Here is a 24,863-nt window from a genome sequence, read left to right on the forward strand (position 1 = left end):
CCATGATGTCAGTTTGGGTAAATTCCCCACTCACGCAAACGGTTAACCTTGAGATTCATCGTCATGATTGTTTCAATAGTAAAAATATTTTACATTCATAAATATAACAAAGCCTCTTCACTGGAACTGATGAGTAATACATTTAAGCTTTAAATAAAAACTTACTCATCTAGATCGACACATTTAAATATAAGCATATGATAAAGCTTCAATTGAACAGTATGCCCATAATTTAATTTGAAACAATTGAAGTAGTTCAGGCAGGATTAACTTATGATCAGGGCGAACGAGGCGTATCTGACTCTTTTTTGACCAGCATCAACTACCTATTCGCACCAGCTATATCTGTCTGTAGGATCGTAGGAAACCGGCTCTGAGTGGGCAGCAGTTCAGTTAGAATTGGTAAAGAAAATGCTAGACATTTCTGCTAATGCAGAGCATTACAAGTCATGATCACTCGCGTAGCGTATTATTTATGTGAATAAAAAGTTTGCTAGCTTAAAATAAGCTTTCAGTTGTTACATAAATTTAAAATTTAACTACAGCGAATATTATTCTGAACTAAATCGAATTTCGAATATGCTTTATTTACATTTTTGCATGTAAAATACACAGTAATGGGCAGGCTAATACCTTAATATATAATTATTAATTCTTGTAATATTTGTATATTTTTAATGGAATTGTGAGAATTTGAAGCCAAACGCACTTTGCTTTACTTTTTCATATTTGCTTTATTGGTGGGTGTCATTTCTATGTTACAGTGCAGAATTTATATAGAGTTCCAAAGATGCGTAGGTCCAGGTGTGAGGTCCATGTCAGCTCAAGCCATTAGCCGGAGGAGGCGGCTGTGGTGGTGCGTGGCGGCGGCGGTGGTCCTCCACGTGGCGGCTGTCCCGACGGAGCGCCTGCCACGGCAGTTAGACTGGCCACAGTCGACGAGCCATGATGCTGAGCACCCTGGAAAGGCGTTACTCTAGCTGCGGCCAGTTGCTGTGCGGGATTACGGCAACGATTAGGCCATTAGTTTCAGTTGTGGAGAGAGTCGGTTGGACTTACCAGCAGCACGGCCAGGGTCAGGGCTAGTATCAGGCATAGACGCATGTTTGCTGATGCTGTTCGTTGTGACAGTTGTTGCAATATGTGTCGAGGCTGCCGCTTATATGGCCCGCGGCTTGCCAGCAAACCTGCGACTGCTCCGCCCCCCTCGCCCGGCGCAGCTTATGTAATTGCAGCAAACGTGCAATTATAGGGGCACATTAAAACCAAATTGAGCTGTTCAAATGCTGTTGATCTTTTTTTTATTTATATTTTTTTGTATGTAAAACTAATTTAGTCGCGACTTTGTTTTTTCAAGCTTTTTCGTCGTGTGCCCCCCACAATTATCATGTGCAGTGATGCCATCGCTTGGATGAAATGATTTTTGTTCTGTGGCTGGGTCTTGTGCAGGTTCGAGGCCTAGAACTCCATTGGGCATCACTTGGGGTGTTCGCAAACATTTAATTTGTCCAGGCACCACAGCTTCCGCAATGCATTATTCGTTTCCTTGTTGCGATCTGTTAAAAGTATATGCCAAGGATATTTTAGGAAAAAATAGCACAAATAGGGACAACATACAGCGCAAATGGAGTCCAGAATCAGCCGGAATCGAGCAGGGATTGAAGTGCGGACCCTCGTTCTTATGTTGACGCTTTTGGGGGCTACTGCCTGCCAAGATGTTCAGGTTTGGCTGCGTTACTAGCTGCGGCAGGCGATTGCTTAGTTCTTGATGTAGCGGGCCCTTGCAGAAGATTTCTTCCATGGGCCCGCCCAGAAAGGGCGGCAGGCAGTCGTCGTACGGATGGTTGCGACGCCAGCGCTCCCTAAAGCTCTTCAAATCCATGATACAGAAAATTTAGGACTTTGTAATGCGGCAAGATTGTTCGCGACTCTAAACTATTAATTTTGGGTTGTATGACTGCTACAGGCTTGGCAAATTTATAAGAAACTGTTCTGCGTTCCTTACTGAACAATCGAACTATAATACTTGACAGAAAGTAGGAACTTTGGTTGCTTTGCCTTGCACGTCAGAACATATTTAAATAATTTATAGGTTTAGTTCCTCAAGTTAGGTTCTCCTCTGAAATGCAAGCATTTTTCTTGGTTTGGGACTTTCGCATCATATAAGAAAAACGCAGACGTTCATAAGCATATTGTTAAGTATTGATTGACTAATACCTATGCATAAGTAAGTGCCATAAAAGCTCTCCCTCACCCCTCAGCGATGTCTGCCCATTAATAATGATGAGTATGTAATATGTAAGGCCAAACTAATGAAATCTATCCACTGCCACAGTAGCTCATTTGCCAGTGGTTTTATATGCTTGAGCCGCCCGCACTGCTCGCTCTTGTTAGCCATTTGATCTACTGCGACTGCTGATGATGATGTCTGCCGAGTTCGGGGGGAATAAATATAAACGTGTCAAGCATCTTTTATTGCGATTTCTTTATATGCGTGCGCTGGCAACAAGGTGTGCAATACATTTAACAAAATTTGTGTAAAGAATTTCGAATTGTATGAAAAATATATTTGTATCACTCACAAGTCTAAAAATTTCAAAATTTCAATTTAATTTAAAATAAATATAATTTTTATATTTGTTTCATCGAGCTAAATAATTTATTTTAACATTTTATTTTTCACAAATATTATTTTAAGTAAACAACAGTTTAGTACCAAATCAAATACGGCTTGCTTTAAGCTTCGATTCAGAACTTAGTGGATAAATAAACTGGTTTTCATTTCTGTTCATACAACATAAAAATTCCGGGCTCAAACCAGTTCAGTTCAAAATTCTCACTATTTTTTTTAATGATAAAAAACATTTGTTCTTTAAGCCATGAAACTATGGCAATGCTACACCCATATGGAATATGTCCTACTCTATAGTATATATACTTTATCCTGGAATTCAAGCTTTGCTACTCGGTATTCAATTGCCGAGACCTGTACGGAGTATATTTTGTTTAATCCTGCTTCTTTTTTTTCAGTGCATGATTTGATTGTGTGGTAGTTGGGCAAGTGTCATGTAGTAGAACTTTGACAGATTTGAGAATAGGGCACGGTAACACCGAGAGAGAGAGAGAGAGATAGAGAGAGAGAGAGAGAGAGCGTGAGGCAGAGAGAGTGGGAAAGCGCGCTACACATCGAAAGAAAAGTCGTAAACTACAACCAAAGATGACGATGATGGAGGGTGAAGCAATACCGAATCGTAAAAGGCGAAGGCTTTTGCCTCCACTCCTAAGAAATGTTCTTCTCCGCGCATGGGAGTGTGTGTAGTAGCATTTATTGGATTTTTATGATAAGCAACGACAGGTCGACGACAGTCACTCAAAGCTTCTGCGTGGATTCTTTGATTTTGTGTTGTGTTCTTTGGCGTTTGTTGTTGTGCTTGTTGGAAAGCACTTAGAGGGCAAATTGTAGCTCTTATCGCTAATAAGATGAGAACACACCAAAAAAAAAAAGAAGCTAAATAAATAGGTAAGCAGGAAACGTGTGCGAAAAGTGGCTTGAAGCGTGCTCTTGCTGCCAGTTGCGAGCATCCTGCGCAGTGCTATCCTGTCAAAAGTCGCCACGCACAATGCAAATCAAACAAACAATAAATTCTGCGACGGACATTGTTGCATGTAATAGATACAGTTGTAGTTGCAGTTGCGTGCTTTCCCCCAACCTCTGGGGCAGCCTCTAGGTCGCCCCTCCTTCAGAAGACAATGGCGCACACCGGCAGTAAAACACATGCATATCCTTTAAACATTAAGGATATCCTTGAGTAGATGCAATTTTCTAACCAATATAATTCATAAATTTATTTTCAATCCTTTCCGCACATAAATTTTCATATTATGCACACTCACACAGGTCCTTTTTTCCTATAGGCCTATTGTGCTGCATGTCCTGTGCGTGTGTTTGTATGTGTGTGTGCGTGTGTGTGTGTGTGTGTGTGTGTGTGCATTATTATTTGTCGTCGTGCTTGTCATTATTTATATGACCAGGCAAGAGATAAGTTGCTGCAACATTTTGCTACTAAGGCGTAAGGATGTGTTGCAGCTACACAGCTACAGCTCCTGGCCAATTACGCACACACACACTCACACACACATACACACACACACACACACTCACACACGTCGATATAACATTGCAGCAGGCATGTCCTTGGGCCTTGCAAGGTTTGTTGGCCCAACATTTTGATTTATAAATGCCAACGCCGACTCCTCCGACCCCTATGCCGACTATGATTCCGATTCCGACTTTGAGCCTGAGTCTGAGTCTGGAGCCCAAATGCTGAGTTCTGCGTCCTGCGTCCTCTCACTGGCGCCGGAAGCTGCAGCTGCTTTTGCTGACTGGCTACAGCTACGCCCCCGCCGAACCCCCCTCTCTTGTGCAGCCTGTTGTTAGGTAGCCCAAGTGGCCATTAATATATCAGTTCAATTCATATTTGAAATTTTGCATATTCTAACACGCCAGTGAGCAGCCGACTCCGACTCGGACTCCGACTCATCCTTGCTCTCGTCCAGCCAGTTGCCAGTTAGCAGTTCCCATTGCACACGCATACGATTATGATTTGTGTCTTACTTAATGCAGAGACAGATGGGGTCAAGAGGTTGTTGTTGCTGCTGCTGCTGCTGCCGCTGTTGCTGTTGCTGTCGCTCGGGCTTGGACTGTGGGACAGTGGGTCGGCCAGACAGTTGCTGCCCAGTCATCGTCTCAATCTGATTGATTTAGAATTCCAATTGAGACTACATGAAATATGTTTGTCTCGTGTCTCCAACTGCCTTCTGGCCGCTGCTGCCTCAGTCTCCCTCCTCCCTTGGCCAATGTCTTCTGACGTCTGTCCAGTTCGGGGCGCTGCTCCTGCGCCCGAATGCCATTTATGCATGGGCATATCCTTTTGCGAAATTAGCATTTTCCAACAATCGCAACAGGAACAACAACAGCAACAACAACGACTTATTGGTATTGCATTGATTTATGACACTTGTGAAACAATTTGGAAAATCACAGATTAGCAGGCCAGGCAAGCCAAGCAGGTGACTCGTAAACTCTACTAATTACACCCAACGCTTCATTGGCCCATTCATAATACACTTACACACCTGCACACACCTTCCTCAATCTTTTGCTCTAGCACAATATGAAGTTTGTCATGTAAATCGCAGGCAAAACCTCACAGAGAGGGTACTGAGTGGATTTGGGGTAAGTGGTCAATTTAATTACAAATCATTTTTGGGCCATCTAAGTAAAAACTCGACTAAATACAGGGCATCAGCTGAATTAAATATGTTACCCATATCCTTTGAGCAATTATTTAAAATACTGTTTCGTACATACTAAAGTTTTTATGTATTTTCCAAAAATCGATGGCTAAGGATCCTCCATAGAAAATTCAATTCAAAAAAGGTTGGCCTTTTCAATTTGACACTCAAGCAATGTAGTATTATTCAATACAAGTATTTAAAGCTAAAGATAAAGAATATTGTGAAATTTTGGATTAAAAAACCCTCAATCAGCTAGCAATCTTATGCATGTACTCATTATCTGGATACCAATTAAAGTGACGCTCTTTGTGATACAATCAATCAATAATATAATCTATCATTCACTCAATCAATCAGCTAATCATCTTATAAGTTACTCAACCAATCAAGCATTCAATTGATCAGTCAATTGGAATTAACTTAAGTGTAAGCGGCTGTGATCGGAAGCTTTAATATTTCTGACCAGCTTTATACAGCCTCAATCAGTTAAGCGTGCGTACAATCAATCAATTAAGTAATTAAGTAGGCGCCCATAAATAAATCTTTCAAAACTTTTGGTTAAGTCATAAATTGATTTAAGTAGTGTAAAGCTTCAGTTTCCCACAGCTCATTATGTTAACGAATGCAATTACACCACAAGTCAAGCAATCAATCAATCGATCACATATATATTATATGAGTACACATAAACTAGTTAGCCGGGTTGCTTGCCTGAGAAATTATCTAAAATTAGCTGAACAATCGAACCATGCCGCCATGCCCCCTTCCTGTGCCCATTTAAGTGCTACGACTGAGATTTATATGTCAACCCCGAGTGCCCAGCTGTCCATATACACATACATGTACGAATGCCCAACCCATTCGGAATCACATTCAGATTCAGATTCGCATTCGCATCCTTTTGCCGGCTTCCGCTGGCTGTTGAACTAACGTGCAGTGATTAGGCTACGGGGCAACAAACGATTTGTTGCATGTTGTTGCAATTGATTGTTGCAATTTCAATTTTGAATTATGAGCCCTGGCCCTGACCCGGGCCCAGGCCAAGGCGAGGCAAGGCAAGGCCAGGCAACGGCAACGGCAACGGCAACGGCAACTGCATCCTTTGCCATTGCATCCGGTCGCTGCCCGCTTCCGCCTGGGTGTGACTCACACTGTGTGTGTGTGTGTGTGCATGTGTGCGTTGCTGTGTGTTTATGTCGTTTGCATGTTAATCCCCCGTCTCAGTCGCAGTTGCCATCTCCCTGCCACTCCTTGTTGCAAGTGTGTGCAATGTGTTGCAAGTTGCATTGGCAGCGTCATTCAAGTGTTTAGTGATTTATTGAATGCCGTTAGAGCTGTTGCAACCACCCCCCCTCCCAGTCAGCCTCCTTTGGCCCAGAGCCGCGTGGAGATTAGCACAATGGCTTTGAGCACTTTTGACAGCTAAGATTTGTTTATGCGCCGCCGGCCCCAGGGTCTTATCTTGGGGCGAGTCTGGCTGGTCTCTCGACTACATCTGAAACGGGCTTTGGGCGGGTGTCAGCGTCGGAGTCGGAGTCGCAGTCGTTGTCTGGGCTCTGATTCATGTCTTTGCATATTGGTAACAAATTTGTGGTAATTGATTTGAAATTGATTAATTAAGTTTACGCCACAGACGATGCACAACTTTGTTTGCCAATGGCTTTAACCGACTGCCATCAGCAAGCTTCCCTCCTCTCGCAAGCTACCTCTCTGATCAGCCATTGCGATTGTTGTTGCAGCTGGGATGCCAAGGTGCAACCGCAAATGGCGGCCTTGCCAGCCAACAATTCTTCAATCCTTCAATCCAGCTCACCTCTGCGCCACTTGCATCTGCTCCATTTGGGTCTGGTTGCAGGGCCTGGGGCTTGTTTGAACGTTATCGACACGATTTGACATATTGAATACAGTAAAACGCTGCCAAGCGGCAGACGACATGTCTGCCTGTCTGGCAGACTGTGGCCGCCCGCCTCCCGCCGTCGCCTGCCGCTCATCCTCAGCCATGATTGCCAGTTTGTTTCCTTGTTGGCAGCACGATGCGCGCGTGTTTGTGGCTGCCTTTTGGCATTTGCCTGCCAAATGGTGCATGCGGCTAGATACACATGCAAAAATATGGCAAATCGGTTTAACAAGGCAGCTAACAGGCGGCGGCACTCCAGACGACATCGACATCGACACTGACACTGACGACGCCGACGACGTCATCAACGAGAATGTTTGTTGACACGCCAGGCAAGGGCTCTGGTTCTGGCTCTGGGCTTCCAAGTCGGCAGCGCTCTCCATGTGTGTGTGTGTGTGTGTGTAGGCGCTGGGTGTTAACATACATCAAATATTGACAGTTTACTTAACACACCCGCACACTGCAGCCCGAAGACGGTAAACGACACTTGCAATCGACGCCTGATCCTGCCCATCTGCCAGCACGCACTTAAAGTCAGCCGCACCCAAAACCCTGAGCCCTAGTTATCTGTGGTCCGCCTCGACCACAATGCATGTGTAAGCCAAGTGCTGGAAATGGCCCAAGCAAAGGCCGTTCAGTAAAAACATTTTCATAATCCTTAATCAATACAAGCTGATTTTTCAAATAGTAAAAACGAAGCTTGATTTTCTATTTAATTAACTACATCTAACTAGTCTTTTAATTTATAAAACAGAATTTGTATGTTATTTTTATTATTAGTATTTTCTTTTAAAATAAGATACGGTTTTTCAATTCATTATTTGGGTTTTCTTAAATCATATCCAAAATCGAGCGCTAAAAAACTGAAATGTCTGAACAGAATTTGCCGTTTTATATCCTATTCGGTTACAATTACAATTTTGGAATACTATTACTATAATAATGTCTAGCTTAAGGTAAAATTTAATGAAAACTCACCTTATTCATCTCTACATATAATACTGTTTGTGTGACTGACTGACTGACTGTCTGAATGACTGGTGGTCAACGCACAGCACATAGCTAAAGAGCTGACGCTGGAATTTTCAGTTGTAATCTTTGTCGAAAGTTTATATTTCGGTTTTCAGATTCTACTACTTGGGCCAAAATAGTTGATTCCAACTTTTGGTTCATACTTCGATGGATTTTAAACTTATTTTCGAATATCTCTGTAAAATTTAACTTTATATGGTACGGGTTTTAAATGTAAACAATTTAAATTGTCCATGGTTGGCAACTGAATGGAAAAGTTATATCTGAAATTCAATGCTTAAAAAAATCACGGGCAAGGTCGGGGAGTACACGCTATATGCATGGATATATGTGTGTACGTATGTACATATGTATGTACGATTGTACATATGAATGCACGTATGCATGTATGAATGCATGTATGCATGTATGTTTGTATGTATATTTGTATGTATGTATGTATGTGTATTGTGAGCTGGGCTGTAAATTAACAAAAAACATATTTATAAATATTGCTCTACTGCAAGCAAGCTGCGTTTTTAAGCTAATGAATATTATCTTTGCTTTCCTATTCTTTCAGTGATGTTTTTATACAAAAGTTCGTCTCCCTCCTACTGATGGATGATGATAAAATAATCGTGCGTGTGAATTTACAGGTGAGTACTTAATTTCAAATATATATTTATACATTAACATAAACACCAATATAAATATATGTTTCATACAGGTATCGTTCCAATTAAGTTGTTAGCTATGTAAGCTGTTTATAGACTGAGATATAGGCAAATATGCTAGATAAAATATAGCTACTTAGAAAAGCGCACCCCAAAGGTTAGAACTGTTAATTTATAAACAATAAGAAGAATTTAATGGAATTTTCGCAATTAATCAAAAGTATTTGAAAATGCATTATGCAAGAAATACAAAACAACATTAAAGAAAATTAAATTTTGTTGAGATCAATCGTGACAAAAAGTCAAACTTAAGACTTTTATAGATGTTGATTCAGGCGCATCCTTTGGTCGAACTCCATTTGAATTTTGTATTTTGGCAAATCTTAATCTGTGTGACTTTTCACTGTAAACTATGTGAAATAGATTGAAATCTAACGAATTTTAAAAGGAGTATCGTATATTGCATATATTTATTAAGTTTTTCTGCTTAAAATTGTCGTTACGTTGGCCTTTCTGTTGGTATCTGAGCTGTACCGAGTGTCGCCGAAGGCAACCCTCCTGCCTGTGGCCTGTTTAGGTATATCCGTTCAGTTCTTCAGTTGCTTCCGTTTCCAATAGAAGTTGTATACTCCTTATAATCAATTGAAATGCAAATCGAAGGCCTTTTGGCTGGACCCTTTTCCCGTTTGCCGCAAGTGCCCAGTGGGTAGGTGGTTTATTGTGGCTTGGGTGGTGCGCTGTTCGCTATTTTTCTCGCGCCACAATAAATCTGTGCGGGGCATTGTGGTTATGATTTATCAATGCTTTTAGCTGCAGCCAATATGTGCTGTGCTATGGAGGGGAGGCCAGGGGGCGGTTGGAAAATTTGCATAAGACGCTGGAAGCTGGCGAATGGAAAATGTCAATTGAAGCTGCATCCCAGCGAGAGAAAGTGGCGCGCCATGATTAATGGCTGTGATTATATTTTTCCTTTTCGAAGATTTCTTTTTTTTTTGTTTCAATTTTTTTTTCTTGTTCCCGCTTCATATTATCTGTAGAGTTGAGATTGCAATTTAATTTAGAGCGATTCCCTCTAGTGGCCGCTGCCATTTGTGATTCCTTGGCTGCGGCTCTATGCAAATGAGCGGCTTTGTGTTTTAAGCCCACCCAAAAGCAGATGGCGGCCTGCCGGGTGGGACATGGAGCGAGACAATTGTCAATTGCATATCCTTTTCGCATTAATATTTCATTAACAACATTTGCGGAAGTTTGATCTTCTGCATCAATGGTTTGTAAAATTGACTTGGGCCCAACAACAACAACAACAACAGGAACAAGAACAACCTCTGTAAGGAGCTAACAAAGTTTGTGGCCCACTTGCCACGGCGCACAACAAGGACAACAACAGGATGACGACAATGTTGCCTTATTAGATTAATTTCATTTTGGTTTTTTGTTCGACCCCCCTATCTCGGCATCGTTCTCTCTCGCTCGCACTCTTTCACTCGGCGTAATCATCCTGTTGATTCACAACATTGCCCCACCCACCACATATAAATCACTCGACCCACCCAAAGTTATGCAAATTTTGTTTCTTCTTGGTTTTTTAATTTTTTTTTTTTTTTTTGCCAACCCTCCGTGCTCTACTTTCAATTTTTGCAGCACTTCGGCTCCGTTGTAATTTTCATTATTTATATTTTTTCCATTTTACTGATTATGATTTAAAGCCCGAATCTTTAGCTGGGGGATTGTCGCACTGATTGCCGCGTATCAATTTCCAGCCGCCAGTTTTGCCAATTTCTCAAAATGCGCCGCGCCACAATTTTAAATAAGCCATTAACCGCAGTCGACGGCCCGCCAGTCGCCACTGTTCAATATATCAAAAGATGTTTAAACCGACAAGTGGGTCGCGTTCAAAGTTTGCAAGAATTCACAGAGTCAAGGAAAGAGCAGCTTGTCAAACGGAAAGAAAATTCTTGCAATAGAAAAAGTATTATAAACTTGCAATAGAATAAGTATTATCCAGAAATTCGAAGCTGTCAGATAATGCCTGCAGATCCACCTGACTAGGAGCTCAAGAAAAGAAACATCTGCAAATACCAATACTAATAATGTCTACTAAGACAAATGGATCTGTTTAGGTAGGCAGCCTTGAATGAAATAACATTAACTGCTTGAGCTGCCCTCGCGAGCGGGCAACATGACTGATATTTGCATTTGATGCTGATGCCCGCTAACTACGCCTGTCAAGTGGGATTTTGTGCGATTTTTCTTGCAGCTCGAGCGCGACCCCCGTATTGAACAGCAGCCACCCGGCCCAGCGACCCACCGACCCACCGACCCGCCGACCCCCTGACCTCGCACCCTGATGGCCTGGCTCTTGGGTGGGGTGGGTTTGGCTTGTGGTGTGGTGCCTCGACTGGCGGCATGCATGCCGAAAATTGCGTTGTTTTGCGTGTAACCGCGCGTGGTAATCAAACACGCGGCTTGGCTTGCGCGGGATGGGGAGTGGGGCGGTGGGTGCTTCACATGCCGCTGTCGTTCTCTGGGCGTTCTTTTAGTTGGCGTTTGTTTTTTTTTCCGCGCATATGCCGCGGGCTGGCGCCTGTGTGGCAGCAGTGGGTGGTGGCAGTTGCTTGGTCCGGGTCTGCGGGGCAACGGGGCAGGGGGGCAGCGGGTGGCTTTCGCGCGTGGTGCTGTTCGCAAATATGTTGCCAATTCGACGGCGCATTGACGTTTGCCTTTTGTTTGACGTCGTCGTCGTCGTCGTCAACAGCTCAACTTAAGTTGCTAACGAGCTGCGCGGCTTTTGCCTGGCGGCGTTGCGTATGCCGCAACATTTATAAAAAATTGCGCAAATTTTTTTCCCTCCATACGGTGGGTGTGGCAAGCGAGGGTGGGTGCTGGCGCTGGAGCTTCAATTTTTTTTCAATATTATTATTTTTTTTCTGTAATTTTTCAAATATTGTTCAATTTGCAAACGCGCGTTTAACGATGTGTGCGTAATTTAAGTGCCCGCCGATGCAGCCGCCAGAGGGGGCGATGGGGGCGTGGCCTTTGAATTTTCACTTTGATGGTTTGACGCACGAAAACATCATCGCCATCGCTTTTGTGTAATCGCTTGTGCCATCAATGGAATATGATTTAATTATTTTGATTAAAAATTTTAATTGTATTGATGAAAGCGCGAAGTTCTGCAGAGAAAGGTGCAAAGAAGAAGTGTGTGAGAGGGTTATGCGGAGGAAATGAGAAAGGGGGAGGTGAGTGGAGTTAACTTGAGTTGGCAATCCAAAGGAAATGTAAGGAAAAAAGAACGTCGGAACGTCGAAGATTAAAAACCCAAGTTAGAAGTGAGTAAATACAAAATCCTTAGACACTAACGATTATTCCAATCGGAGCTTTTCAATATAGTAGTTCGCTTTGATATGCTTTTGCATACATATTAAGAGAACAATGAAAGTCGATTGTCTTGAGTTTGAACAAACAATCAAAAGAGTTTTTCATACAAGAAGTAAATACATGCAATCTATGTACGCATGTATATCTGTATGAATGTATGTATGCATGCATGCATGTATGTATGCACTCATGTGTCTATAAGCGTGTATGTAATTTACACTTTTGATAAATCCACCAGTTGCGCTAAAAATGACTTAAGTTGTAAATCGCCCTACTCTGCGATTCTCAAGAAGTCAAGTTATTCCTATAGGTTTTCATGCTTCGATTATTTAACATTCTTTATGCATGTAGGTATGTTCATACGGATGCTTGTAAGTCTGTATGTTTGTGTGTATGAATGTATGTATGTACGTAAGTGTGTGTAAATATATATATATGTACGTATGTGTGAATGTGCATATTATTTAATCGTGCAATTGTCTAAGTTAGGTAAGTACATGTTTACACATGTATATTTATATATACATATGAATACATGTTTAAGGAATACAGACCTTGGCGCGGGATATCTATATCTAATATATCTCTATATATAAAACTGTTTGTCCTGACTGACTGACTGACTGACTGACTGATTGGTGATCAGCACACAGCCCAAACCGTAAGAGCTAGGAAGCTGAAATTTTCACTGTAGCTACCTTATATGATGTAGGTGCACGTTAAGACGGGGTTTCGGGAAATTCCACTCGCAAGTGTGGAAAAATCGCGAAAAACGTTTGTATGTAACTTCTTTGCTTACCATCCAAACTTATTTTCAAAGATCTTTGTTCAAATTCATTTGAGACGTGTTTCACACTTTTCACAAAATTCAAACTTTTTCGGGGGGAATGCGACTCAAAGATTTGTTGTGCGAAGTTTTAAGTTGTGTCTGATTTGCTTCAAACTTATTTTCAAAGCTCTACATAAGAACTTATTAAATATGTATTACAGCGATTTGGGAAATTCCACTCGCAACAGTGGTAAATTGGCGGAAAGCGTTTGTATGAAAGTTGTTTCAAAATCATTTCAAATTTTTTTGAGAACATTGATTTTATAACATACGTGCCACGGGCAAGGCCGGGTTATACCCGCTAGTATATTCTAAATGTTTTATATACTTTCTGTACATATTTTAACTCACTCTCTTTTGGCTCTCTCTAAATCTCTTCTTCTTCGAAGACTTTAATGTCAGCAGACCCAACGCCTTGGCTCGCCTGGACGTTTTTCGTCCGTTTCCGTTGGCGCCTCCATTTGCATCTCGGGTAAATGTTTCCCCTGCCTCTCCACCGGCCTGCCCCTTGCTCCATCACTCTCTCTGCGTATCTGGCAACCACTTAAATAGTTTTTATCATGTAATTACCGCCGCTGTCGTCTACCAGACGCATCCTCGCATCCTCGCGTCCTCACATCCTTTTTGGCGCTTAACTTTTTCTGTCGCGGCTTCCGTGATTTGTGCAGCCGGCCGCTGTGGCAGCTGCCCCGGACTTGGGAGTGCACCCGCAGCCTGCCAACCGCCAGCCGCCACCCGAATTCTCGATTGTGCTGGCCACATGAGTCGCATTTGGGGAATGTGGGCGTGGCCAGCTGCCCATTGCGTGTATTACAATAATTTTTAATTACCGGCGTAAACGTAATTATGAATTTTTATTTCGCATTTCGCTGCTGCAAATTTTGTTTTTTGCCTCGTTGCGCAACACGCCCCGCCCCGCGCCTCTTTCGGCCTTTTTGTTTAGCTTCGTTTGGTGGGCGCCGTTTTTTGTAGTTGTCGCTGGCGCTGATCCGGTTCACGATATGCACAAAGGCTTCACAGTTCGCTAAGGAGGAGGCTGAGGAGGTCTAAGGGCTTCTGTCGGGTCGCGCCTTTTTGCATGTGTCACTTGGCTTGGCGTTGCCAGATTTTGCGTTTTGCGTTTCTTAGAATTCCAGTAAACGGCAAAGTGGGCAAATGGGCAGCAGGGGGCGTGGACGGGAGTTGTGCGGGTGCCCAGCTACCGGCTGCACGCAATTATCACAAGTGACGTGGAGCGGATATGCTGCCATCGTCGCCATCGTCGACATCGTCTCCAGCATCGCCTTCATCGTCGGCTCCACCGTCGGCGAATAAAACAATAAGTGCTGCATGCTTTCAGGCGTCGGGCGATGGGTGCACTGCGCCAAATGCTTGCCGGGCAGTCAAATGGCTCGCTGCTGGCTGGCTGGCTGGCTGGCTGGCTGGCTGGCTGGCTGGCTGGCTGGCTGGCTGGCTGGCTGGCTGGCTGGCTGGCTGGCTGGCTGGCTGGCTGGTTGGGGTGGGAGTCAGCCGTTGGGCGGAAGGGGGCATGATGGGGGTTTCGGGGATTGTATGAGATTTTTATGGTTGCCCGCAGCGGCGGGCGCGCTCATTACGTCGACTGCGGGTCGACAGCGTCAACAGCAGCAGTAGCAGCAGCAGCAGCAGCATCAGCTCATCAGCCTTAACCCTTTTTCCGCCAACGTCAAGCCGTGCCCGTTAGTCGTGGCACCAACGCACCACACCCCGCACACGCCGCACGCCCCTCGCCCACACCCCATGCCCATCCTTACTTAATGTCGCGCTCTTTTTGTAGTTTAAGCTGTCGACGCTGCCGCTGCCGCTGCCGTTGCAGCGTTGCATTTTTAGCTTCTTCATTGCGCTTAAGGACTTTTGACTTTTGTTTTATTAGTTGTGACCCCCGCGACTCCTGCACAACGCCCACCCGCACGCCGGGCCGCTGTGGGCGCCGTTATTTAAGCATTTGCCATGGCTACTCGCAGCTTTCAGCTCAGCCTGAGTCTGTGCGTTCCTTCTCTTCCTCTCCATTCTTCTTCTTTTTTTTCTCATTTGTTTTGTTGTTTTTTTTGCATGCTCTTCTGTACTATTTCTCATATTTTTAATTTCTGCACTTTGTCCCTATTTATCCTGGCGTTGGCAGTTTTTAATTTCTCTGCTTTTCCGGTGCAAAGTTAATGAATAATTGTGCGCACTTTTGCGGCAAACGGCGACAGCGACGCAGACGGCGACGGCGACGGCAACGCAGACAGCGACGCAGACAGCAAGCTGCAGCGGTGACAGCGACGCAGACAGCAAGCTGCAGCGGTGACATTCCCACTGTGTGTTGACGCCATTTTTATAGAGCCGCGCGCTATCGTATGGGAGACACAGCTGATGAGGAGGAGTAAGAAGAGGTGTGGGGGAGAGAACGAGATAGAGAGAGAGAGAGAGAGAGAGAGGGAGAGTGGGAGAGAGAGAGAGAGAGTGGGAGAGAGAGAGTGGGAGAGGTTGAGCGAGTGGCTCACTGAATGGCGCAAAGTGTGATTGCATCCGGCGCCTTAATGAGTTCTTGATTTAATTCTTTTTCCAGCTGCGTTTCGTTTGGCTTCATTCTATTTTTATACCCTGTAAACGCACCAGGGAACAAAAGGTTAGCATAAGGCATAAGGCAGTACCCTCAATCGCTTAGCCATATACGTTGTTTTGCAAGTTAAAGCGCATTTTCAGACATAATACTTATATATTATTTTTAAAAAAAAACTTTAAATATATGATTGTAAAATTGCAAACTTTTCATTTAATTGAAAAGGTTTATTAGGCTCAAGAGGCAAGTACAAGTGTTCAAAAATGTTTGAAATTTATTTCCAAATGAGAATTCTACATTCAGAAAGTGAGAGTGTAATGTGAATATTCTCGACTTTGATATATCACGTATGTTTGAGCCTCATTTATATGACCATTCTGTGGTTCTGGTTCGGGTACAGGGTATCTACCAGTCGTGCGTTTTCTCTGGAAAGTCTCAACTTGTCTACTTTACCCTCGAAGTGCTGCTGCCGCTGAACTGACGTTGATTTCTTGCCATTTGCAGGGTCCAGCGCCAATGTCGCCTCTCGGTGTCATTGTGACTTGAAATTGGTTGACGTTTCAAGTCAGTGAGAGAGCGGGGAAGACGAAGGGGAGGAGAATGCACAACGGAAGCGGAAATAAACCAGCAACCAAATGTATCTCTCTATATATATATATATCCCCCTCTCCGTCTCTCTCCATCTGTGTATGCTCGCGAAGGATCTTTTTACTGTTAGTGCGAATAATTGAGTGATCCGTAGGCGAAGGGTATTACTTTAACTAGACATGGGGAAATCAATAAAAGGGGTATTTTTAGAGGATTATTAATAAGTATTTATAAAGTTAATATTTTGAAGAAACGAATACCACTCGATAACTTATATATGAAATTGACTGATGAATGATATTGGAGATATAAGGGCAGTATTAAAACAAATACGGCTTTGTGCCAAGCTTAAAGTTTCTTAATCTCATTCGATCTGAGACGAACAAGCGCACATAAGATCGAAACAGCTAAAAAAATCTTTTTGAGAAAGTATACCTGTATGTTTCGATCTTATGTCTGTCCCAGTCTTACAGACTGGGATTATCAACAACATTTTAATGCGAAGAAGACAAGAACCCGAAAAGCATACCCTGTAATGCTTATTGTAATTGACCTAGAAACATAGAAGTTTTATTGACTCACAAAAAAAAAAAAAAAAATAAAAACAATCTATTGTAATAATTATCATAACCATGTTATCAGCTTTGACTATGTTTTATGTTTGGCTCTTTACTCCTTTACGCGTTTACTGGTCTCGGGGAGAGTGGGCACTCGCTAAGTTGAGCTTTTTGACTTCATCGACACTAATTTGTTTTCAATGACTAGCAAACACACTCAAGTGGCGCGTCGCAGTCCTCGCACTAATTGCCGGGGCACCACGACGCCAAAAGTGCGTGACCAAAACAGGACAACTGAGCAGCGGAAGAGCAGGACAACAAGGAGGAGCAGGAGAACAGGACAATGGGCGGCGGCAAAGCAGCAAACGGAATCAAACTGAAGTGGCAAAAGGACAACAAACGCAAATGCCAAACAACGTTGGCCAAAAAAGAAAGCAGCCAGCAGAAGCTGGAGTTGGAGCAGGACTTAACCAGGAGCTGAAGAACAGCAGGCAGCTGTGGCAAAGCCAATGCGTAATCAAAGTGCCAGCGTACCACCGTACCAGGGAGCTGGGAGCTGGGAGCTGGGAACTGGGAGCTGGCACAGACAGACGACGCCAACAGCCAGCAGCCTGCAGCCACGACATCGTCGTCGTCGTCATCTTAGGTGTGTGGCTCCAACGGATCAGCAGCGCTTCCCTTTCTTTCTCACCCCCCCCCCCCTCTGTCGTTACCCGTCTGAGCTGTACCTCCCCAGCTGGGTGCGTCCCTTGCCCGCAGCCAGCCTGTCAGACACAATGAGCATCATTGTGTTTTAAGTGCGTTCGTTGTGTCCTGTTCCTTGTCGCTGTCCCTTGGTCTGCTCCCCACGTGCCCGCTTACCCTCTCATTCCCGCTGCCAGGCTATGCCCGAAGCGGGTTGTTTATTTATTCTTTTTCTTGTCCCAGCGCCTCCTTCCAGCAACCTTCAGCAGCGGCAGTTACATTTTTGGCATCGGTTTGGCCATGTATTTCCGTTTGTCTAGAGTCCCTCGTTTTGGGTCTGCAAGAAAGTGGCCAGCGACCAGGCCAGACGCTTTGCCATTGTCCACGGGCTGCCACCAGCTACTCCCCCCCCAGCCCCTCGTCGCATTGCCAATGAAAAGCGTTTTCAAATTAATTGATTAAAGTCCATTACAAGTTGCTCTCCTCTCCTTTGCTCTGCTCTGCTCTGGCCTGCTCTGGCCTACCAAGGCTGGCGTTCAGGCGACAGCCAAATGACAGTGGCAATTGTATGAGAAATGACTGTAAAAGGACTCAACCAGGACTTGCTTTGTATCCCGATAGGTGGTCCACCTCAGCTAAGAACTATCAACCGAGGACTAATGCTGGGCAATGTGTGAGTGTGCACTGGAGTCAGGTTGGGCATATGGCAAGGCTCATTGATTTTGTGGTTTTTCTTTGGACATTTTCTAGGGACGGTGAAGGTGCAGTCCGCAGTTCGATAATGCTCTAAAAGCAGCATGTTTATTGAATACTTTGTGAAGGGCTTTCGATTGATAAGCCAGCTATTGGGCCAAGTATTATTGTCCTTGGAGGAAGACATTAAAGAATCTTTGTGCTAGTCTGGAATATGCACTTGCATTTGAGAAATCATATTATCGAAATAAAAGAAAAGGTTGTTTTTATCATGAAAATCACGGCTGTAAGCTGGGCATTAACCCTACTGGTTTGATCCCGGACTTGGTTTACATATTTTACAGCACATCGAATCTTAAGACAAACTAGTAACGGTAGAGTCAGAAAAACAACTCTACAAACCGAACCTCAAGGCAGAAAGTCGGTTGAGAATTTAATATTATATTAGAAAATTGAAGTGTAAATTAAGGACTAAAATATCCGAAAATAATATTTGTTTTTTATTTTGCATATATATCATAGCTTGAAACAGTCTCGAAGAATTAGCATTTACGATTTGATTCTCCATGAAAATGTGTTAATATAAAAAAATTTATTTACAATTTTAAGAGCAAAAGTGTTTCAATTAAGATAGATTTATGAAAAGAAGTCCATAATTGCTGGGAATTACAAGAAATTCTCCCTTTGCTAAGCTTTATTCCTGGTAAATTCTTTAGCAAATCGTATTCCTTAGATTAAGCTAAAGATACCTTTTGTTTGTCAGCTAAGCAAGTCAATGCCAAGTTGTTGTTTCACGGACAACTTCTTGCATCCTAAAGTAGCTAGACACACACACACACACATTCAGTAAGACAGACGGCGAGGTAAAAGTTTTTGCGAGTGCCTTGGCTTGGGCAACAGGGAACTACGGACAACACGTTAGTGTGTTTAATTTTATTTATGTACGGCTAGCCAAAAGAATGCCCTGGCAATTTCTCAAGGTCTGGCTGGAGTCCTGCTCGACCTGTCCTCTATCTGTTGGCCAGGAAGTGGAGGTGGAAATGGCGAGCGCACAAATCAAACTTGTAAATTAGCAATACTCATTGACAAATATTTCATTCATGCAGACGGACCCTCAGTCACAGGCTCAGCCAGTCAGACAATCAGTCAGTCAGTCAGTCAGTTTGTCCGTTTGTCCGTGTGTCCGTTTGTCCGTTCCTCAGTTTTGGGTGCTTAGTGGTGCTCACTTCCTGGCGGCTGCCAGGCTTGTGGTTCGCAAACATTTTTGTTTTGCTTTTGTGGAGCTATGCAATATTTCAAACACGAACTTTGCGCGCCAAAGATTAATTAACTTATGTCAAAGTAATTTTCAACGTTCGTTAAGGCGACACGAGACCAGCCGCTGCCCCCTCTACGGCCCCCGCCCATGGCATGCAGTCAAGCCAAATTGATTGTCAGTCATTCAAAGACATTTTTTCTTATTTCGCTGCGGCTGCTGCCAGCTCAAAGATATTGGCTTTTAATGGGGGTTGACCTCGCTCTCTCTCTCTCTCTCTCTCTCTATTTGTGGCTTACTCTAGGTCAGAGCTGTTGTGTGCTGGGTGGGGTGTAATGGGGGGTAGGAGAATTGTGTCTTGAATATTGTTAGTTATTTGGGGAGTCTGGTCCGTCGACACAGTCAATAAGTAAATAAATGAATGTAATTACAAGCTAAATAAACACCAATGCGATTAATGGCTCAAGATCTGGTTCCAGCTGCCAGAGGCTATCGGAGAGCGGGCGCAAGGACTACACACATGCATAACAGTGTGTGCGTGTGTGCGTGTATCATAGGCCGGCTTTAAGGCTCGCTTTAAGCCCTGCCTTAGTCCGCAGACAGCTTCAAACACATTGCTGCGCCCAAAAGCAGTTGGCATTTTTATTTTATTTATTTATTTTTTTGAAACGGGCAAAAATGCTAAGAAGTCGCGGCCGCTGCTTTTGCATAAAGTAGAAATTTACACATTCTTAATAAAATAAATACAGCAGCTGCAAAAGAAAAAGAAGCCAGCAAAAAATGTAGAAAAAAATCATCATGCATATTTTGCAAATGCTATAAAAAGAAGAGGAGAAAAAACAACGTGAGGCAAAACCACACAACGAGTAAAGAACTTGAGAGCGAAATTCTTATAATTTTTACACATGCCTCATACCTAGCGCCGCGAAGCTGTGCCCCCGATTTCCCCTAAGCCCGCTACCGTTTCTGCTGCTCTTGGCTGTCCTGTGCCGCGGTAAGCGACGTTTTTTCCGAAAGGCTTAACAAAAAAATGCTTTTTAACATTGGCGGGGCGCGCGGGCCTGCTAGGGGGGCGAGCCTGTTCAAGAAAATGTCCCAGCAAAAAGATTTCAGCTCGTCATTTATGCGTTTATCTCCGACCACCAACAAGGCGCGTTGTGGCAAGTTTTTCATACCCTCGCAAACAGTTTGCTGTGTCTGTTTTTTTTTTTCTCTCTATGTGTCCCTACACCTAAGCCCACGCGGCTCTTTCTGCGCGCGTGTGTGTGTGTGTGTGAGTGTGTGTGTGTAGAGTGCAAGACGCGGCATTTGGGCAAATTGAATGACAGTGGTCCCATGTGAGCTTTGGCGATTGCATCACAGTAAACACCAAAGAACCTTAATTAATGATCAGATCAAACTATATCTGTCATAGCTTTTCGTGTTATTATTAACAGAATAGGATATAAATATATTATTTTTGATATTATTAGTAGCTATAGCACTGGCAACTGTGGCCCACGGCTGGGACTCGATCCTCATTGTTCAATTGACCAAATGACCAGCTACTGAAAATTGCTGCCCTTCACCGTTATTTAATTTTATATATTTGCAAATTTATGTTGGACTTTCAGCTTGATTATTTGTTTTTGACCCACGTTGGACGCCAAGTAAGCAAAATGCACGTTTAGCCGTAAAGTTCAAATGCGGCTTGTATTGTAGCGCCCTTTTAGGCCTTTGAGGCTTGAATTTGCAGCCCAAAAATTATGCAACTGTAAAATGTGGCAAATGGAGAGTTGGGGCAAAGGCCCTCAGCTGTGCCTGCAGTTAGGACAACGTCGGCTCACATATGCGACCGCTTGCAAAGCTTTTCTTCTAAAGGCTACAAAGCCCATGGACAGGCACAGGCACGGGCACAGCAAAACGGGAAACAAACAGGACGTAGCAAAGAAAAATACGCGAAAATTATATTTAAGATGACATTTTATTTGGCTAGGCAGCCGATTTTGTCCAGCTTGCGGTTGCCAGTTGCGTGCGAGCTAAAAGTCTCCCTTTCTATGTGAGTGTGAGTGTGAGTGCGATTGTGTGTGTGTGTGTGTGTCCCTTGTTAACCTGTTCGTTTGTTTACCACTTTGTATGTCTCATTGCCTCGTGCGCGGCTGGGCAAAAAGAACGCCGGCCAATTAAGCCCTGGCCGGTGCCCAATCCGAATCCCAAGTTAAAGGCGGACTCGTCCTTAATTAGGAGTGTTTATGTGTAGCTTTTTGTGGAAGTTGTGCAAGCTGCACTAAGCCGCATCTTGGAGCAGATTCCTTGCCGGGCCAGCTGCCAGGGTGGCTGGCTGACTGGTTGGCAGGTTGGCTGGTTGGCTGGTTGGGTGCCACGCATCGTCTACAAAGCCAGCAATTGTTACAGTTACAACGGCTGCTTTTTAATTAACATTTAACACGTTTGCCCACCCACTCCAGGTGCACGAGGACAGACGACGACCCATGCATGACATACATCAAAAGCAGCATAGACAGTTGAACGGACGGTCGGACGGACGGACAGCAGGAGATTAGCAACAAACACAACAACAACAACAAAAACCAGCTAAAAAAGGCCAACACGAATGCGGCAGGTGCCCATCAACAGGAGCAACAAGAACAACAGCCTTTTTTGGGGGGCGTGGTTGCCATTACACGCGTTAATTTCATTAAAATTAAACACATGCATGGCCAAAAACAAAAGGTGGCCCTTTTAAGTAGCTGACGCTGCTGTGTAGCGAGTAATATAAAAATAACATTAGCATGTCCTTGTGCAGGACACCTTTCTGTAATTTTTTTTTTTCGTTGGAGTACTTTCGGTCAGGCATCCCACGATGGGCGCCATGCCACAAGCCCGCACGTCGAGCCGACAATGAGCTGCGTTTTACGTGTGCATCCTTGCGGCGGCCCACTCAAGCCCATCTCTCAGCGAACCGCACCACACTGCACCACTCCGCACCACTCGGCTGCGCTTTTTTGTCAAACGCTTCTCTGTTTGTCTGCCTGTCAAACGTGTGCTGCATACTTTTAGGCTGCGTTTTTATAATTTTTTACAGCTGCATCCGTGCCGGAACCCGAAACCTGAAACCCGAAACCGAGACCTCAAATGTAATGCACAAATCGCGAGTGGGCACTGTGGACTTACATTGGCTTAGAGCCCCCCACCGCTTCGCTGCCCGTCTGTCAGCTTGGACATTCCATAAGCCTTTGCCAACTGACACTTGAGTGCTGCGAACTCACGACAGGTAACATTAATATTTATGCATGAGGGTAATATATTGCTTTTTTCTTATTATTTTTACTGTTAATATTATTAATATAGGATTTAGTTGAAAATCATTAACTTATCATTTCTTCAGAGCACCTTCAACTATGGCCTTTAGCTTAGACAATATTGCATATATCTCTATTCTCTATTCTCGTAGACCAAATGCCTAAATTGACTAGTTTGTCAAAACTTAGATTTTGAAAGTCAATATTTTATATTTTCTTGCCCTCGTTGAGCGCCAAGCAAACAAACAACAAGTTTTCTCGCTAATATATGCTGTATGTTAATATATATGCCTCAGAATGCTCAGGGAATGGATTTTTTTATCAAATCAGGAGATCGGTAAACATATTTCTTTAAAGGAATATTCGCCGTTTTAATTAATGTATGCACATTTGCTACATCCGTCCGTCTGTCTATCTTGAATCTTATAAATAAATAAAAAAAAAAAGGAGTTATCTGACAAAAGAACCTATTTTCCCATGCTTTTATCAATAAGAAAATACAGTCTATGCTGAAACTTTCAGCAATAACTTCTAACTTCATCTAAGATTGTGAAATTTTCAATGTCTTAATATTGTTCTTGTTATCAAAATATAGTTAGAATTTATCTTGAACTCTTCTACCTTCTCTTTTGTCATTCTAAGCAAACAGATTCAGACAAAAGGGCTACCGCTCAGAGACACGCTAGCATAGATCAGTTGCTCTCAGCTACCTCAAAGACTCGTCTACAGATAAACTTAAACTGACAAAGTGTATAAGTATATATGTATATACTTATTAAATATATATATAATATTTTTTCTATTTTATGTCATAGCCATATCTCGCGGAATATAATGATATAATGATATATATGATATTCCGTCTGAATAATTTGAATTTAATAAGCTTATGACAAATACTTCACGAACAAAATTCGAATTGAAGTAAGCATCTTCTTTGTTCCAACCCATATACATAAGTCCCAACTGCACACATATTTCTCGCAGAGACCACATTGAAATTCGCAAAATGAAAATCCGAGAAACAGACGATGCGATGAACGAAGCCGAAATTAAAAGCAGCTGTCAAATGCATTTGATAGTTTTTAGCGCCCCACTACCAATCCGCAATCCAAGCCCACAACACAAACAACAAATAGAAAATTATGCTTCAATAAATAAATGTGTCTGGGGGGGGGGGCTGGACACAAAGGGCTAGGGGAGGGTGGTCGCGGATTGCGTGGGGGCTCAATTGGGGGCTTTGAAAAACAAAAGTTGATTTTACGAGTAGTTTTGCCAGTTTTGATTTGAATTGCGCGAGTGTGACAGCGACAGAGAAAGCGGAAGTTATATATATATACATATATATACTCCAAATTAAGTGTGTGTGGGTGTGCGTGTGTCTCTGTGTGTGTGCTGAAAAGGTGCGATTAATTGAAGAGCTGCTAAAGTCGTGCTCGAGTCACTTGTGCAATGCGTTAATTCAATAGCCCAGCTCAGGCGTGTCTGTCGGTGTGTGTATGTGTGGGTGCACGTGTGTGTGCGTCGGTTGCATGTGTGTGTGTGTGTGTGTGTGTAAACGTCCCTTTTTTGGACGGCTTTGCGCCGGATAATAATAATCAGCGCGCTCGAATGCATACGGCTAGTTTTTTGTTTGTTTTAGTGCGGTTTCCCTGTGTGCGTGTTTGTGTGTGCGAGTGTGCGTAAGTGTGCGTGTATTTTCATTGATAATAAAAGAATAATAATAATAAAGTGCGCGTCGCGGCAAATATTCGGCTGCTGACTACTTGCCTGTAGCATCGCAGAACCCTTGCCCCTAACCAGCGGCGCGTCCAACAGCCAGACGGATCCTTTTATCTGGCACGCCCGAAAGTATGCAATGCCATTGAGAGTCGCCATCTTGTGTGTGTGCGTGTGTGCGTGTGTGTAGCGTCCTTTTGCAATTTATTGTTTTGGACATATTTGCGGCTGTTTATTTGGCGCACACCCAACCTTACCTCACTTCTACCACATTTGCCTTTAATTTATCCCACAATTTCAGGTCTTGTAATTACTTATTTCCATTGAGCCTGAGACTCGGAGTTTAGGTTTGGCTTAAATAGATAAAGTGATTCAATCACGCCGACTAGCAGTACTCTTTTCTCTACGATCAGGCTCTGTGATTCTTTCACCAGCT

General features: G+C 43.4%; 1 protein-coding gene across 1 annotated transcript; it reads right to left on the reverse strand.

The window, feature by feature from the left end:
* Nucleotides 1–709: 709 nt before the first annotated feature.
* On the reverse strand, nucleotides 710–2,559 carry LOC135440444 (uncharacterized). Its single transcript, XM_064699609.1, has 3 exons — nucleotides 1,618–2,559; nucleotides 1,060–1,556; nucleotides 710–993 (listed from the first exon to the last, which is right to left on the reverse strand). The coding sequence occupies exons 1-2, from the start codon at nucleotides 1,880–1,882 to the stop codon at nucleotides 1,477–1,479; spliced, it is 345 nt and encodes a 114-aa protein (XP_064555679.1). The 5' UTR covers nucleotides 1,883–2,559; the 3' UTR covers nucleotides 710–993; nucleotides 1,060–1,476.
* Nucleotides 2,560–24,863: the final 22,304 nt, after the last annotated feature.

Source organism: Drosophila montana, unplaced genomic scaffold (assembly GCF_035044405.1).
Source record: "Drosophila montana isolate Dmon_TW-CO22-7 unplaced genomic scaffold, ASM3504440v1 contig_1624_1, whole genome shotgun sequence".
Lineage (NCBI taxonomy): Eukaryota > Metazoa > Arthropoda > Insecta > Diptera > Drosophilidae > Drosophila > Drosophila montana.